This window comes from Dipodomys ordii, unplaced genomic scaffold (assembly GCF_000151885.1).
Source record: "Dipodomys ordii isolate 6190 unplaced genomic scaffold, Dord_2.0 Scaffold102, whole genome shotgun sequence".
Classification (NCBI taxonomy): Eukaryota; Metazoa; Chordata; class Mammalia; order Rodentia; family Heteromyidae; genus Dipodomys; species Dipodomys ordii.
In genome coordinates this window covers 5,606,536-5,624,050 of record NW_012267318.1, presented here as the reverse complement: position 1 = coordinate 5,624,050, position 17,515 = coordinate 5,606,536, and the positions used below count along the sequence as shown (strand labels likewise).

The following is a 17,515-nucleotide window of genomic DNA, read 5'->3' as shown; positions in this document are numbered from 1 at the left end:
GCTTATGTGGTGCTGAGGAATCAAACCCAGGGCCTCATGCATGCAAGGCAAGCGGCTCTACCACTGAGCCACCTTCCCAGCCTCATTAATATCATTTATATACTAAATATAGATGCTGGTCTGGCCTTGAGTAACATAGAATCTGATTTGATTTAGTATTTTATCTGTGAAAAATCAGTGGATACTATTGGATAACAAAAGCCAACCTATTTAACAGTGCAAGTGAGTTCCATAGTAAGCAGATCTGTGTTAGTTCTTAGTGAGTTTATACATTTGTTAGTGCTTCAGAAATATATATTAGTGATCTATGCACCAGTCATGGTACCACCAGGCCTTGACTATAAAGTCCAATAAGGTACAATTTGGTTTTTTTTCTTCCTTTCCCTTCCCTTCCTCCCTTCTTCTCTTTTTTTGGTCCTGGTCTGGGAGCTTGTGCTCAGGGCCTGGGTGCTGTCCCTGAACTTCTTTCCTCAAGGCTGGCACACTATCACTTGAGCCACACCTCTATTTCTGGCTTTTTGTTTGTTGGAGGTAAGTCTCATAACTTTCCTTCCTGGTCGAGCTTTGAATCACAATCCTCTGATTGCAGCATCCTGAGTACCTAGTATTATAGGTGTGAGACACTGGTGCCCAGCCAATTTCTTTTTAGGTATCATGAGAGTAATAAAGACTTGGAAGCCAGGTTATTTTCTTCCTTAGACTTAAAAAATGCTTAAATACAGACTGCCCCAAATCACCAATTTGGTGACTTTTTTCTTTTTCTTTTCTTCTTGACTTCTTAGTTTGGGCTGCTAGACTCTCTCTTTCTCACTTAAGACAATAACCTAATTTTATATGTTTTACAAGCAATGTGAGGCTTGGTGCCAGTAGCTCATACTTGTAATTCTAGCTATTCTGGAAGCTGAGATCTGAGGATTGCTGCTTGAAGCTAGCCCAGGCAGGAAAGTTGGAGAAACTCTTATCTCTAATTAATCAACAAAAATGTCAGGGTAGGGGCCGGGAAGGTGGCTCAGTGGTAAAGTGCTTGCCTTGCATGCCTGAGGCCCTGGGTTCAATTCCCCAGCACCACAAAAGCAAAAAGAAAAAAGCCGGAAGTGGCGCTATGGCTCAAGTGGTAGAGCGCTAGCCTTGAGCTGAAGAGCTGAGGGACAGTGCCCAGGCCCAGAGTTTAGGCCCCACGACCGGATCCCCCCCAAAAAACAAAAAAAATGCAGAGCTGTGGTAGAACATTAGTCTTGAGTAAAAAAGCTAAGGGACAGTGTTCAGGTCCTGAGTTCCAGCTCTAGTACTGGCAAAAAAAAAAAATCACTGTGGCTTGGGGAAGCCACCATATTGCTACAAATCTCAGACATTCCTCAGACTATATTGCTACAACTCTCAGACTAGTGGTAGTTCATGGAAATAGACTGTGCATAACAAGATATGATGCAATAATTATTAGACAAATAATGAAGGAAGGTTATGCTTTTTTCCCCCTAATATAAGGTCTCAATTTTTAGCCCATGCTAGTCTTGAATTTGAGATCCTCTGGGGCACTGGGTACAGACTCTGAGCTTCTTTTGCTCAAGGTTAGCACTCTACCATTTGAGCCACAGTAATACTTCTGGCTTTTTCTGTTTATATGGTACTGAGGAATTGAATCCAGGGCTTCATGGATGCTAGGCAAGCACTCTACCACTTGAGCCACAATTCTACTTCCAATGTTTTGGTGGTTAATTGGAGATCAGTCTTACGGACTTTCCTGCACAGGCTAGCTCTGAATCATGATCTTCAGAACTCAGTCTCCTGAATGGTTAGGATTACAGGTATGAATCAGTGGTTCTGGGCCTCCAACACATTTTTAACCTAAAATGTTCTGTTAAAGGAACAAAACTTAGACCTCAGAAGTATTCATTTACAATAATTAGCATTTGTCCAGGCAACTACTTATAACCTTTTCCACCACCAATCTATGTTCAAGTGCACAGATAGAGTTCACCCAGCCAAGTACCTCTGAAATGTCGAAGTGGAAATCCAGAGTCTTTCCAGGCAGCTCCTTGGAGGCACTGGCCCACACTCGGTGTATCTCTAGCTTGGACAGGTCGCTGTGCTGGTAAGAAGGCAGCACCAGACTGGCTGATCGAGAAACAACCAGCTTCAAGATATTCAGAGCTTCTCTCCAGTGAACACTCTGCACGAAACAAAATATTTGAAGTCATTCAACACAGTTATTTCATTTTTGTAATCTACCTCTCATGACCTGTCAGAAGTCAGCGATAAAAGGCAAATATAAAAATTATATAATGTATATATGTACATGTACTAATACATATATTAATTATATATTCTATATGTATATATATATATACTATATGTATATACCCATATGCATATAAATATTTAAACACACACACACACACACATAAGCCAGATGTAGGAAACAATCCATTTTGGCCACATTCTAGTAAATTGGGGTTTCAAACAAGATACCACTTTTGCAAATGTGCTCACTGTCTGCTTAATTTGATTAAAAAAAATGTTCCTAAGAGCCAGGAACTGTCAGCTCATACCTGTAGTCCTAGATACTCAGGAAGCTAAGATCCAAGTATCCAGTTCATACAGACAGGAAAACCCAGTTCAAAGCCCATACAGACAGGAAAATCTATGAGACTATTATCTCCAATTAACCAGCAAAAAGCCAGAAGTGGAGATGGCTCAAGTAGTAAAGTGCCAGCTGTGAATGAAAAAGCTTAAGGACAGCACTAAGCCTTGAGGTCAAGCCCCAGTGTGGACATACCCTCCCACAGATATCTCTAAGGCCTATTATGCTGGTGACATTGCCTCTTACTCAAAGTTCTTCCTACCTCCAGGTCCCAGTCTTCTTTCTTCCTTTTAGTTTTCTGGGTCTTCCTATTCCATTTGTTTCCTGAGTATCTTGATTTCTTTTCCTCCTCACCTTTTTATCGTCTTCATTACCCAATCCAATAATCTGAAAGTCCTTAACTTGATATGGTAGAGGAAGTAAAGATGGAATATAATATTTGACTTGGATTGTGTAAAATGGATAATGATTTGGAGATATAAATGTAAGTGTGCTGTGGATAAGACTTCCATGGTATCTAGCCATTTTAGCTAGTAACTGTAATTGTAACTCTGTAGCTCCGCTTCTCTGTTTTCTGAACAATGTAAGCCCTAACCCTAACCCAATGCGAGCTGAACCATCACCACCTTTGTTCTGTTCCCCTGCTTCCCACCAGCAAAACCTTGGCAGGAAATTTAAACTTCAGGTGAGAATTTCTTGTAACAATCATTGGCTAAAACAACACCCAGCCTGTCCCTTTCCCCGCCCTAGCCCCAAAAGCTTAAAAGCCAATGTGGGCTGGCACTCGGGGCTGTTTCCTGGGATTCTGACTCCAGGTGCAGTCCGGTGCATCAGCACTTTTCGCTCAATAAAATCTTTTACATTTTCACTGCAGACTGAGTGGTCTCACTGCCCCTCCCCACTACAAACTCTTCTCCTACCTTTTTTATTTTTATTTTTTACTTTTTAAATTTTTTATTTTATTTTTTATTGTGAGAATACCGTACAGAGGAGTTACAATTACATGGACAAGATAACGAGTACATTTCTTTTTTTGGGGGGGGGTCATTTCTCTCTCTTTTTTTTTTACCTTTTTTATTGTGAAAATACTGTATAGAGGGGTTACAATTACATGGGCAAGATAATGAGTACATTTCTTATCAAGTATTGTAGCCTCCTCCTTTGTTTCCCTTTCCTATCCCTTCCTATACTCCTCCCTCCCCCTACCCGATCCTCCTCCACCCCCCACCAAAGTTGTAAAGTTAATTTTTTGACATAACGACTTGTACATCTCATTGTTGCAATGGGTCCACCTGTATCTCTGTTTTAACGATTTGTTTTTTCCCTTCCCCTCCACAAATTATACCAACATCACATACAATGAAAGCAGGGGTTATACCATGGGGGAGAGACATACAAAGCAACAAAGAAACCATCTTATAAATACGTTAGAAACAATAGCATGAAAGGAAAACAAAAAACAAAAAAACATTCGAATACTTATCTTGGGGTTCATTCCCCTAACATCAACTTATCTGACCTTTTCTACTTGACTCAGACATATACTAGATATTGCAAATAAGGGAAATCATGGGACCTATGTTTCTTTGGGCCTGGCTTACTTCACTTAATATAACTGTTTCCAAGTCTTTCCATTTCCTAACAAATGGGGCAATGTCATTCTTTCTGATGGAGGCATAGAATTCCATTGTGTATATATACCACATTTTCTCGATCCATTCATTTACTGAGGGGCATCTGGATTGGTTCCATATCTTAGCTATGGTAAATAATGCTGCAATAAACATAGTTGTGCTGGTAGCTTTAGTATGGTCTTGTTTGTGATCATTTGGGTAAATGCCCAAAAGTAGGATTGCTTGGTCATGGAGGAACTCTATGTGGAGTCTTTTGAGGAACCTCCATACTGCTTTCCAAAGTGGTTGAATAAGTTTACACTCCCAACAGCAATGCAGTAAGGTTCCCTTCTGTCCACATCCCCTCCAGCATCTGTTGTTGTTAGAGTTCTTGATTATAGCCATTCTAACTGGGATGAGCTGGTATCTCAATGTTGTTTTGATTTGCATTTCTTTTATGGCTAGAGAGGTTGAGCATTTCTTCATGTGTCTATTGGCCATCCTTCTTTCTTCTTCAGAGAAGTTTCTCTTTAAGTCTTTCGCCCGCTTATTTATTAGGCAGTTGTTTCTTTGAAGATTTGTTTTTGGGGGATTTAATTTTTTAAGTTCCCCTATATTTTAGATATGAGACCCTTTTGTCCCAGTAATCTGTCCCATTCTTTCTATTCAGATTTGCAACTCAGCTGAATCTTCTCCTGGTTGGCCTGGACTATATCAAGGGCCTTGTAACAGGCCTCAAGACCCTAGCCACAGTGATCTTTCAAGAACTTGATAGACCAAGCCACCTTTCTGTTGAAATCTCTTAATGAGCACCCTCTAGTGGAAAGGGTATAGTTCACACTCAAAACTCAGAGTATCCTAAACCAGGCCAAGTCTCTCCGCCTGTATGCTTGTCCTCATGCTATTCCAGAATCCTGGACGGTCTTTCCTTTTCTTAGTGCTTATCAAAAACTCAGTTTGTGTTACCTTCTTTGTTTCCCTGAAAAGCCCCAATCTGACCAGGCCTTTGAAGTAGGTCAGACTGAAATTAAAATATTGAACATTGGTAAACCAACTTGTTGAAAATTATAATTTTTTCTTTTTATGAATTTTTTATTGTTATTATAAAGATGTATAGTGGGGTTAGAGTTACATTAAGTCAGATAGAGTACATTTCTTTTTGAAAAATGTCATCCCTTCCCTCCCTCTCAGTTTTCCCTCCCATTCCCACCCACAAATTGCATAGTTCTTTTTTTTCCCCCAGTCATGGGGCTTGAACTCTGGGCCTGGGCACTATCCCTCAGCTCTTCAGCTCAAGGCAAGTGTGCTACCCCTTGAGCCACAGTGCCACTTCCAGTTTTCTGGTGGCTAATTGGAGATTAGAGTCTCACAGACTTTCCTGCCCAGGCTGGCTTTTAACTGTGATTCTCAGATCTCACCCTCCTAAGTAGCTAGGATTACAGGCCTGAGCTATGGGCACCTGGAGCCTGGTTCATTTTTAATATAGTGTCTAGTGAATACCACTGCTACATTTGTTCACCCTTTGTCCTACCATTTCTGTGTCCCTGTACCCTCCTAAAGACAGATAAATGAACCAATATGACAAAAGGAAAACAGAAAACAACAGCAAAGAAAATTCTTGTTCCATTTCCTGTTCATTTTGATAAATATTATTTTATATGATCAGATGCACATAGATTTTTTAATACTTACATATTTCTTTCCTTGTTAAATTATGCACAAGGAAGAGTATGTTCTGAAAATGAAATTAATCATTGTTCAAGGCAAGACACTAAATATCAGAGATGACTGGCAGGCCTAAGGCAAGGTGGGCATTGTCAGATCATAGAGAAATGGGCCACATACAGAAAGATGTGGTCACCAAATGCCCATGATGTGGCCCTTGAAAAATGAAAAAGATAGTTTAGAAATCACTTTAAAAATTAAAAAAAAAGGTTCTGTAAGTCATATGACTGGTGAAATGAAGATAAAAAAGGAATATCTAAGATCTGGAGAAAAAGGTGTTGGTGTTGTTAAGTGTGGCCTCCTCCAGCTTCAGTCTGAGGTTCTGTGTTTCAGATTAACTTCCAAGTTTCTAGAAACCTTTTGTAGTTTGGGTTGCTATTTTAAATTTCTGGTTTTAGCTCAGGGTATGACTTTAGCAGTGTGCAGGTGTTTATTGATGTTTACCAGAGTCCTGATGGGAAGGTGGCTGCTACAATGAAACTAAAACCGCTGGCTTTGGAGCCAGCTTCAAATACCAGCTCCACTCACTACTAATTGAGATCCTAGTGTTAGTATCTTGGGTTATTTGTTCCTAATTGTATTAAAACTTTTAGGCTATTTGGTATGGAAATAGAGATTAGCAATAATGAACCCCATTGTACATCATCACTTTATTTATTCATCATGAATAATTTTTTTCTAACAATTTTTTGGTTTGACAGAATATTTTCTTTTTCTTTGGCAGCATTTTTTTTTTTTTGGCTGATCCTGGGGCTTGAACTCTAGGCCTGGGCTCTGTCCCTGAGTTTGTTTTACTCAAGGCTGGTTTTCTGTCACATGAGCCACAATACCACTTCTGGATTTTTGTGAGTAGTTTATTGGAGATTAGAGTCTCACAGACTTTCCTGGCCTGGGCTGGCTTCCAACTGCCATCCTCAGATCTCAGCCTCCTGAGTAGCTAAGATTACAGGCATGAGCCATCAGGCAGTACTGGGGTTTTGAGCTCAAGGCCTCTTACATTCACTAAGCCAGTGTTTACTACTGGAGCCATGCCTCCCCTCCAGCATTTTGCTGATTAATAGAAGATGTGAGTTTCATGGATGTTTTCTGCTTAGGCTGGTTTCAAATGGAGACCCTCTAGATCTCCGTCTCTTGGGCTGCTGGGATTACAGGAATGAGCCACTGGTACCCAGCCTGCTTGCTGGAATATTTTCAAGTACACTTATCCAAGTTCCTTCACTGCAGTTTCCTTAACCCCCAAGTGGAAATTTTCACCACAGAATACCAGCCAGATCCTCATGATAATACGCAGCCTATGAGCCCTACAAAGCAGAACTTTGTCCTCTGAAGAAATAAGCATGCCAAGGCCTTATTCTGCCTTTCTCTTCAGGAATGTCATGCAGGCTGTGATCCTGGACACTGATGGCATCAAGGAATGACTGTGTAGGCCGGTGCCCATGTGGTTGGGTACCCAGTCTTCCCATAGTTCTAGCTAACCAGTGCTGCTATCCAAGCACTCACCTGCACATATTTTTCAATGGTCTTGAGAACTTCCACATTGAACTGCTTCACAGGAACGACAGAGAGGTCCATGTAGCTGAGCAGACTGTAGATCACTTGGAGGAGTGGCTGTTGCATACTGGGGAGCCCTTTCTCCAGAAGCTGTGGAAAGAGGAGAGGAGTCAGGGGTCAGCGCTAACCCCATTTTCCCTAAGACGCACCAGGCTTTGCAATGCTTTCACAAAACAAAATCCTAACTATGGAAGCCATGAAGAGGCCACTGCAGGCAATGTGAAAATTCTGAGGACACAGAGAAAAGTCACACGATAAAATGTAAAAAACAAACAAACAAAAAATCTCAAAAGAAAAGCACCCAACAATACTAATCATCAAATATTACAAATTAAAAGTTGGACACCAGTGGCTCACACCTGTCAATCCTAGCTCCTCAGGAGGCTGAGATCTGAGGATCATGGTTTGAAGTCAGCCCAGGCAGGAAAGTCTGTGAAACTCTTATCTCCAGCAAACTACTCAGAAAAAGCCTGACAAAGCTCAAGCCCTAGGACTGGCCAAAAACAACAACAACAACAAAAACCCCAAAACACCATACAAAAAATTACAAATTAAAGCAAAAGATATAATAATTTGTCAATCATTAAACTACAAAGAGTAGCAACTGATAATATTCAATATTGGTAAGAAGTTAAGGAAATGGGTAGTTGAATATCAATAGAGATATAAACTAAATGATTCGGCAACTGAAATCAGGGTACTATAGAGCATCATATCTGTGTGTGTGTGTGTGTGTGTGTGTGTGTGCGCGCGCGCGCACACACGTGTGCCAGTCTTGGGGCTTGAACCCAAAGCCTAGGCACAGCTTCTGAGCTTCTGAGCTCCAGGATAGTGCTCTACCACTTGAGCCACAGCTCACCCACAGTTTCACTTCCGGACTTTTGGTAGTCAATTAGAGATAGGAATTTCACAGGCTTTATTGCCACAGTTGTCTTTGAACCAAGATCCTCGGATCTCAATCTCCCAAGCAGCTAGGGTTATACCACCGGTGTCTAGCTGAGGGTCACACATTTGAAATAGAAATTACACTTTGAGGAATTGTTTCCAAGCCAGAAATAAATAGCATAATTTGTCTATATGATTTTTTTGCCAAGACATTATTTATATGGTAAAAAATCATAAAGCAATTGAAATGTTCAATTGTAGGGAAATGAATGCGTAAGTTAATGTTAAACATGCTGAAACTGGGTGCTAGTGGCTGATGCCTGTAATCTTAGCTACTTAAGAGGAGTAGTAAGTGGCATGAGCTTCTGGTGATAATGATTATTTTTAACCTAGTTAGACTTGGACTGGTGACATAACTAAAAGAAAAGCTAGGACAGATGTCCCCATTCTCTTTGGAAATGCCATAACAAACTGTGCAAACTCTTATCGCAGAAGGCGAAACAAGACTGAAGTTGTTGAAATAAGTTAGTGGTTACCTATCACCCATGGATCTCATAGACTTCAGTACCTTGTGTGTTCATGGTTGGGACAGAAGGTGCTAAATGAATACATTTCATCATCTTTGCTGCTATGTAGTTTTAGCACCAACACACACAGAAGTCAGAGAAACAGGCTTGTGATTAACTTGATAGAAACTCATTGGTGTGATGATAAAAGTTTGTACAAAAGATAATTATAGCAAGCTTATTTTAGAATAAAAGTAAGCTGTGTTATGTAATTTGGAATAAATACCCATTTAACATCTCAAGCCACAAAGAAGTTCTGTAATACGATCTGAACATTCAGGCTAACATTTTCTCATCTCTACCAGGCACTGACAGAAAGTTAGAGGCTGGCTCTGCTGCCTTGAAAGTGGGGTACATTGTTAACCTGGCTGAACCTCAGATTCTCTATTGTAAAAGAATATAATGCACTCATGGATTTGTTGCAAGGAAAATGATTGTTTTAGTATCTATGATAATACATAATTGACAATAAAAACAAGTGTCTAGGCTGGGAATGTGGTTTAGTGATAGAGTGCTTGTATGCATGAAGACCTGGGTTTGATTTCTCAGTACCACATAAAGAGAAAAGGCTGGAGTGGCTCTGGGGTTCAAGTGGTAGAGTGCTAGCCTTGAGCAAAAGAAGCTCAGTGCCCAGAGCTTGAGTTTAAGCCGCAGGACTGATTTAACAAAACCAACCAACCAACAAAAACCAAGTGTCTAACAGGTGGATGATGGAAGCTATGAGCCAGGCTATCCTTAGTTGAGGACTTACCTCTGCAAGGTAGGTGATCATGTTCAAGGTTATGTCGGCATAGGCTTCGTGAAGATACCGACAGACCACATTGACCCACGTGGCACAGTCCCTTGTGTAGCTGTGTGTTTTATAAAGAGTCATCACATGTGCAAGATTTGAAAGTTTGGGGTTTTTCTCTTCCAAGCAAACCTTTTAAGGCAACAGAACCAATTAGGGTGACAGTCTTCTGGTGATTAGGAAGAAACATCAGCAACTTTGCTATATCTCCTGACAGTCTGCAAAGTCGACTGGCATACATTTTTTTGGTTACTACAGAAATGGTTAGCTAATGCAATTTTCAAAAATTCTTTTCCCTTGTCTTAAGAATGTAGGCAAAGATGACAGCTAGATTAGCCACTCAGAGATGCACTAGCAGTATTAGGTGAGGTGATCGTTGCTTCTCTGAGTGGTAATTCCTACCTGGCATGGCCTTTCTGATGGCCTGAACATAGAACCATAAGACATACCTGAGCAATCCTTTCTGCTATGTCCTTACAGAACTGATTGGGGTTTTCAAAATGCTGGATCAGTTGGGGCAGGAGACATAAGACATTCAGAGGAAACCCTGGATGAGAGAAGACACAATGGAGACAGCTGAATATAGTACGTTTTAACTGGTGTAGTGGAAGGTATTTCACAGATTTTATTCCCAGGTGTGGTTAAACAGTCTTTTGAAGAAGCCTAAATATGATATGACAAAAAATAAATCTGTGAAAATAATTATAAAATTTTAACCACAATGACAACAATTGCAAAGGAGGAACTGACCCAGACTTACAATTTTCACAGACAGTGGTCATCTTGCCAGGGACTGACTGAGAATAGGGACTATGGGTACAGTGTCATTGGCACAGACAGAAATGAAACAATGATGCACAGGCCAATTATTTTGAAGTCATAGTCACATGATCATTTATTTACTGCTATTACAGGAGCTTGAACTTGGGACCTCACACTCTCCATTCCTTGGCTTTAACACTTAAGGCTTGTGCTCCACAACTTTAGCAACACCTCTGCTTCCACCTTTTTGCTGGTTAGTTGAAGATAACCATTGCAAGGTAGCTTCCAACCTAAAACCTCCTCTATCAGCCTCCTGAGTAGTTAGGATTATAGGCATGAGCCATCAGTGGAGAGCCACATAGTTTATAAAGAGAAAGAATTGCTTGATATATCTGAGTTAAAATCTACTTCTTGGTATGATTCTGGGCTAGTTACTATGGTGTTAAAAGTTGATCTGCCTTAATTAAAAACAAATTTCAAGAGGAAAAGAACAGCAAAGAAAAAGAAGAGATTTAGAAGTTAAGCAACATACAAGAGTAAGGCAAAAAATAAACAGTACCTGAACTTGATCTGGAGAGCATAAAAAATCACTAATATCTTATATATAATTTCTGTGCACTTTCTGATATTACCTTAAGATATTTTGCATAATATAAATAAATTTTACATATTTTTTCAGTACTGAGGTTCAAATCCAGGGCCATGTGCATGTATCTGTGCTAGGCAAGTGATCTACCAATGAACCATATCACAGCTCATCATATAGAATCTTGAAAGAAAAAAAAGTGAGACCAAATACCTGTAATCCTCAGACCAAATCCTGTAATACTCAGGAGGCTGAGCTCTGAGGGTTATAATTCAAAGCCAGCATAGGCATGAAAGTCCATGTGACACATTTATAATTAACCACCAAAAAGGCAGAAGTGGAGGTGTGGCTCAAGTAGTAGAATACCAGCTTTGAGCAAAAAAAGCTTAGGGACAAATGCCCAAATCTTGAGTTGAAGCTCTAACACTAGGACAGAAAATAAAAAGCAAAAAGACCAAAAGCAAAACACTGACTACCAAACATACCTATATTCCCGTTAGAATTGTTAAAATCACCTAAGTCCCTATCATCTTATTCCACTGGAGACAAACTATATGAGGGAATGATGTTGGACTTACCAATAGCTTGTGATGAATCCACCATGGATACCTTAGACACTGGTGTGAGCAAGCTGAAGAGCTGCAGGGTAAGGTCTGTGGTGGTGAGGGATGTGAATCCTTTGAGCAGCAACTGCTGTAACCCTGAGAAGTCAGCCCACTTGAGCTGTGCCTGGAGCTTCTCAAGTTTTTCTCGATTCTCAGCTTTATCGAGTGGCATATGTGCCAACAGTCGATTCAACAGCCTCAAGGCCATGAGGTATTCAAATTCAAAATCAGACTCCATCAAGGCCACTGTGACCCAGAAGATGGTTGCCAAGAGATTGGTTGGGTGGTTTATGTGGGATGGGTCTGTAAGACTGTCCTTCAAGGAGGAGGAACTTCTGGTTTTTGAGGAGAGGCCCTGTTGGGTACAAGCCTGAATTCTATCCAATGTGGCACTTCGAGGTGGGTCGGAGGATCGGTCCACAACTCCAAACTTCTTGGGCACAGAGAAGCTTCTTTGATGTCGACTCCTCTCTGTGGTTGTGGGATTGCCACTGGCGGCTCCTGGGTTCACATTTAGTTGTCCTGTGCTCTTCCTGCTTGCTGTTAGTTTAGCACTGGAGCTTAAGTCTGGTGATGAAGAGCTGGGTATAAAAATAGGTAAGTTCAATAGATTGCCAGCATGCTTCCTAAAAAGCCAATCCTCAAAAATCCACTGAGAAAACACCAGAGTGCACACTGTTTCTACCACCTTCCTTTTCCTTATCTTTAAAGCTATGAAAAATAAACCTCAGCAGAGAGTTTAACAAGAACTGGGCATGGTAACCCATGCATGTAATACCAGTTACTAGAAGTAGAGGCAATAGAATTGAGATTGTGAGGTCAGTCCCAGCAAAATTACTTGGATGCCCTTCTCAAAAACAAAACACAAACAAAAGTGGTGCTGGTGTGAGTTACATGGTAGAGCACCAGCCCAGGTAGGCTCTGGGTTCAGTCCAAGTATTGTCAAAAAAACTAAAAGAAAAACTTTCTCTTACAGAACAAAAAACAAAACCTAATTTTGACTCTACTTACTGAAGGCCAATCTCAAACAATCAGCATTTTTTTGGTTCAAATTTGGACAGGAGTAATTATGGAATAAATTTTACCTGATGAGCACAAATTTTAATATTCTGTTAACTGATCAGGAATCTCAAATATAGAGAGCAAAGTAAATATTCATGTCAAAGGTATTTTTTTACCTGTTGAAATTTAGTGAAAATTATGTCTACTTATGCTGAAAAGTCAATCAACATTCTAGTTCAATTTTTACTGCCTTAGATAAGTTTGTAGGTTCATGTAGAAAAATATGTTTGATAGTAGTTCAACTTGCCAGGCATGGTGGCTCATACCTGTCATCTTAGCACTTGGGAAGCTGAGATCTAAGGATCCAGGTTCAGAGCCAGATTAGGTAGGAAAGTCTGTCAGACTTTAGTTTCAACTTAACTACCAAAAAGTTGAAAGTGGAGGTATGGTTCAAGTAGTAGAACACTAGAGAAAAAAAAAAACTAAGGTACAGCACACAGGCCCCAAGTTCAAGCCCCAGTACTAGTACAAAAAAATCAATTTAAGAATAAAACAAGTTACAGCTGAGCATCAGTGGTTCATGCCTGTAATCTTAAATACTCTGGAGGCTGCTATCTCAGGATCGTGGTTCAAAGCCAGCCTGAGCAGGAAAGTCTATGAGACTCTTATCTCCAATTAAATGCCCCAAAAGCCTGAAGTGGAGCTGTGGCTCAAGAAGCAGAGCACTAGCCTTGAACAAAAAAGCTCAGGGACAGTACCCAGGCCCTGAATTCAAGCCCCAGAAATGGAATGCATGCATGCGTGTGCGCACACACACACACACACACACACACACACACACACACACACACACGTTACAAAAGGCATAATATTTTTACTGACTCAGTTTCTAGGAAGATGATCTCAGTTGTAAAATCGTGAAATAATAAATTTAAAATAGGTTATAAAATATTGTCAGGAACAAAAAAAGATATTAAGGTAGAGAGTTCTTTAAGTTAGCATTTATTCCAACTATTTTTACTGGAATGGTTCAGATAAACTTGTATCTACTTAAAAATAATATTTAGGGTTTTGTTTGGTTCTGAGACCTGCATGGCCACCTAACCACCAGAAAGACACAGGTCAACAACTTTGGACCTGAAGTCTTGGAAAACAACAGAAACAATGGCTAGAAATGCTCAGCCCTCACCACTCTCCAAAGGCCTATGGGAGGCATCTTAACAAAGGACTTCCACATTCTTCCCTCCCCAGGGGGCAAAGTCACTGCAGGTCCTCAAAGGACTCCAGGGAGAAGGCAGCAACAACCCTCACCACCATGCTTAAACTCTCATCACTGCTCCTCATCAGGATGGAAATCTGTACCTATAGTGAAGGGCCTTCACAAACCCTGAATCTAGATGTGTAAATCACAGCAAGAGATATCACAAAATTCACAAGATAATGTGCCAGCCTCAAAAACCAACAACAACACGTGGGAGGACTTCAGAGATGCCAAAGACTCATTAAAGCAATGATGAAAGAAGCGCCTAACAAAATAAGAGAGCAAATCCTTGAAAAACTAGAATACCAAGACAAGTCGGACAAACAGTGGGATGATACAAAGAAGAAAATGTAGGACATGGGGCTGGGAATGTGGCTTAGTGATAGAATGCTTGCCTAGCATGCATGAAGCCCTGGGTTTGATTCCTTAGCACCACATAAACAGTAAAAGCTGGAAATAGTCCTGTGGCTCAAGTGGTAGTGCTAGCCTTGAGGAAAAAAGTGTTTAGGCTCTGAGTTCAAGCCCCAGGGGGAAAAAAAGAAAGAAAAGAAAATGTAGGCTATGAGAGGCAATATCTATAGAAAGCATGAAGAGCTCTATGAAGGACATGAGAAAAACCATTAGTAAAGAACTAGGATGCATGAAGGAATTTATCTTTCTATTACAAAGCACAGTAGAAAGCCTTGGCAGTAGAACAAAAGAAGATGAAACCAGGACATCAGAGGTTGAAGATAAAACAGAGGAGTTAGAACAGTCAAAGGCATTGAGAAATACTCAGAACAGACCAAAGGGACATTCAAGAACTACTGGAAAGCTGGGAAGGTGGCTTAGTGGTGGAGTGCTTGCCTTGCATGCATGAAGCCCTGGGTTCAATTCCTCAGTACCACATAAATATAAAAAGCTGGAAACAGCGCAGTGGCTCAAGTGGTAGAGTGCTAGTCTGGAGCAAAAGAAGCTCAGGGAGAGTGCCCAGGGCTTGAGTTCAAGCCCCAGGGTGGAGGGGCGGGGGCAGGGGGAGGGGGGACTAGAGGACTGCCAAAAGGTCAAAACTACTATAATTGGAATAGATGAGGGAGAAGAATTAAAAACTAAAGATATTGAAAACATCTTGAACGGAATAAAAACAGAAAACGTCCCCAAATTCAAGAAAGAGAATCTTAACCACTGACAGAGACATACAAAACTCCAAGCAGAGAAGACCAGAGAAAAAATATTCCTATACTCGTTGCTGTAAAATCTTTTTTTTTTTTTTTTGCCAGTGCTAGGGCTTGAACTCAGGGCCTGGGCAATGTCCCTGAACTTCTTTTGCTCAAGGCTAGCACTCTACCACTTGAATCACAGTGCCACTTCTGGCCCTTTCTGTTTATGTGGTACTGAGGAATGGAACACAGGGATTCATGTATGCTAGGCAAGCACTCTACCACTAAGCCACATTCCCAGCCCTGTAGTCAAATCTTTTGACTTTCAAAATAAGAAATTAATTTTAAAGGCAGAAAAATCAAAGAGAGAACTTCACTACAATGGAAAGAAGATTAGAAGAACTATAGATACCTCAATGCAAACTCTAAATGCAATAAGAACCTGAAGAGACATAATTCAGGCTCAGAATGACAACTGTCAACCTATACTAGTGTACCCAGTAAAGCTATTATTCACCATTTACAGAGAAACTAAACCTTTCCATGATCAATAAAAACTAAAGGAATTCATGAACATGAAACCAACACTAAAGAGGACTAAAAAGAAGCATGTATCAGGAGAAGAAAATAAAAATCAAAGAAACAGCATGAATAAAAACCACTAGAGGATTAGTTTAGTAAAACAGTAAGAGGAAAGAAGCAAAAAACACAGAAACAACAAAATAGCAGGAAATATGGTGTATATCTCTATAGTAATTTTAAATATCAAAAGGCTCAGTTATCTGTTCAAAACACATAGAACAACAGCCTAGATTAAAAAACAAAACCCAACTTGGATATAACTTCTTGTTGTATCCAAGAAGCACATCTTATGGCCAAAGATAAATGAGTGAAGGGATGGAAAAAGATCTTTCAAGCAAATGCATCCTGCAAGAAAGCCGGAGTAGCCAAACTGATATCTGATAAAAGTAGACTTCAAATCAAAATCAGTAAGAAGAGATATAGAAGAACATTTCATACTAATGAAAGGAATGATCCATGAAGAAGAAATTACACTGGTCAATATATATATGTACCAAACAGTGGAGTACCTGAATATATTAAACACTCTTAGATTTACAAAAACTGATAAGACCCCAATATGATAATAGTGGGAGGGTTTTCCACCCCACGGCCACCAAAGGACAGGTTAACAAAAGGTCAACAATGAAACCTCTGATTTAAATGGCACTATAACCCAAGTAGACTTAATAGACATCTGCAGAATATATCACTCCGCATCCACACAATATACATTCTTCTCAACAGTCCATGGAACTGTCTCCAAAATAGTTCATATTCTAGGATACACATGCCTGGGAAAATTTCAAATAAGTTGCTAACACTTCCTGTATTCTACCTGCTCACAATTGTATTAAATAAGAACTCAACAGCAAAAGAGACCGAATGATATATAGTTAATAACAGCTGGTCATGAAAAAATAAGGGGAAAAATCAGAAAGTTCCTGCAATCCAATGAAAATGAAAACATACACCAGAACTTCAGGGATACAGCAAAGCAAATGTTGAGAGGAAAGTTCACAGCTCTTAGTGCCTACATACAGAGAACAGAAATTGCTCAAGTACATAGTCTCATGATACAACTAAAGCTAGAAAAATACAGAAAGGTCTATGAAACTTTCATCTCCAATTAACCACCAAAAAGCTGGGAGTGTAGGCTCAAGTCGAATAGCACCAGTCTTGAGTGATAAAGCTAAGGGACAGTGCCCAGGCCCTGAGTTGAAGCTGATACTCAGCCCAAATTTAAAAAATAATTATGCATACTTTTTTCAAGTCAGAAGTAAACTTCACAAACTAGATTTGTTCTTGGTATTCTCCTCAAATATTCTCCCAAATATTCAGTATAGTGAATTTGATTTCAGAAGGTCAATAAGAAGATTCTCACCGAGATAACACGGTTAGGAGGTCGCTGTTCTTCAAGCAGTCAGACAAGTTATCCACAGCAGCTTCCAAGGTCAGGAGCGCTTCCATCACGTATCCCTGCCAATCACACAGAGCATCAACACTTTTGCACGCTTATCTCCACTATCAACTTCCTGAATACCACTTCAATGAAGGCAGACTTTATTTTAACAAGGTTAGTATTTCTCAAAGCTAGAGAATCATTGTTGCATTAACGAAGGCTCAAAACGAAATGGAAAGGTGGCTTAGGAGTTAACAGATTTATTTCTCTAGGTCTGACAGCCTCAAGAGGGTCTGATATTTGGTGGTGGTGGGGATAAGCCAGCCTCCTGCTGAGAGCTAGGGTGGGCAATTAAGATGCAGAGCACTGATGGCTGACAAGTTGAGGTACAGCCATTAATTGGGCCTCAGTGGCATCTCAACACTGATGGCTAGGAGGTGAGGAGGAAGAAAGAAAGGTAGAGCCTACAGGTGTGCAGGTTTCATC

At 40.3% G+C, this 17,515-nt stretch overlaps 1 protein-coding gene across 1 annotated transcript in view; it reads right to left on the bottom strand.

Moving 5' to 3' along the window:
- Fry (furry homolog (Drosophila)) overlaps positions 1–17,515 on the bottom strand; it is a 291,396-nt gene that overhangs the window by 56,155 nt on the left and 217,726 nt on the right. The window contains exons 43-48 of the mRNA XM_013027318.1: positions 17,012–17,106; positions 11,638–12,245; positions 10,161–10,258; positions 9,673–9,843; positions 7,420–7,560; positions 1,991–2,170 (exon numbers count right to left, since the gene is read on the bottom strand). Of these exons, the coding sequence (XP_012882772.1) occupies positions 1,991–2,170; positions 7,420–7,560; positions 9,673–9,843; positions 10,161–10,258; positions 11,638–12,245; positions 17,012–17,106 (1,293 nt within the window). The remainder of the gene's footprint in view (positions 1–1,990; positions 2,171–7,419; positions 7,561–9,672; positions 9,844–10,160; positions 10,259–11,637; positions 12,246–17,011; positions 17,107–17,515) is intronic.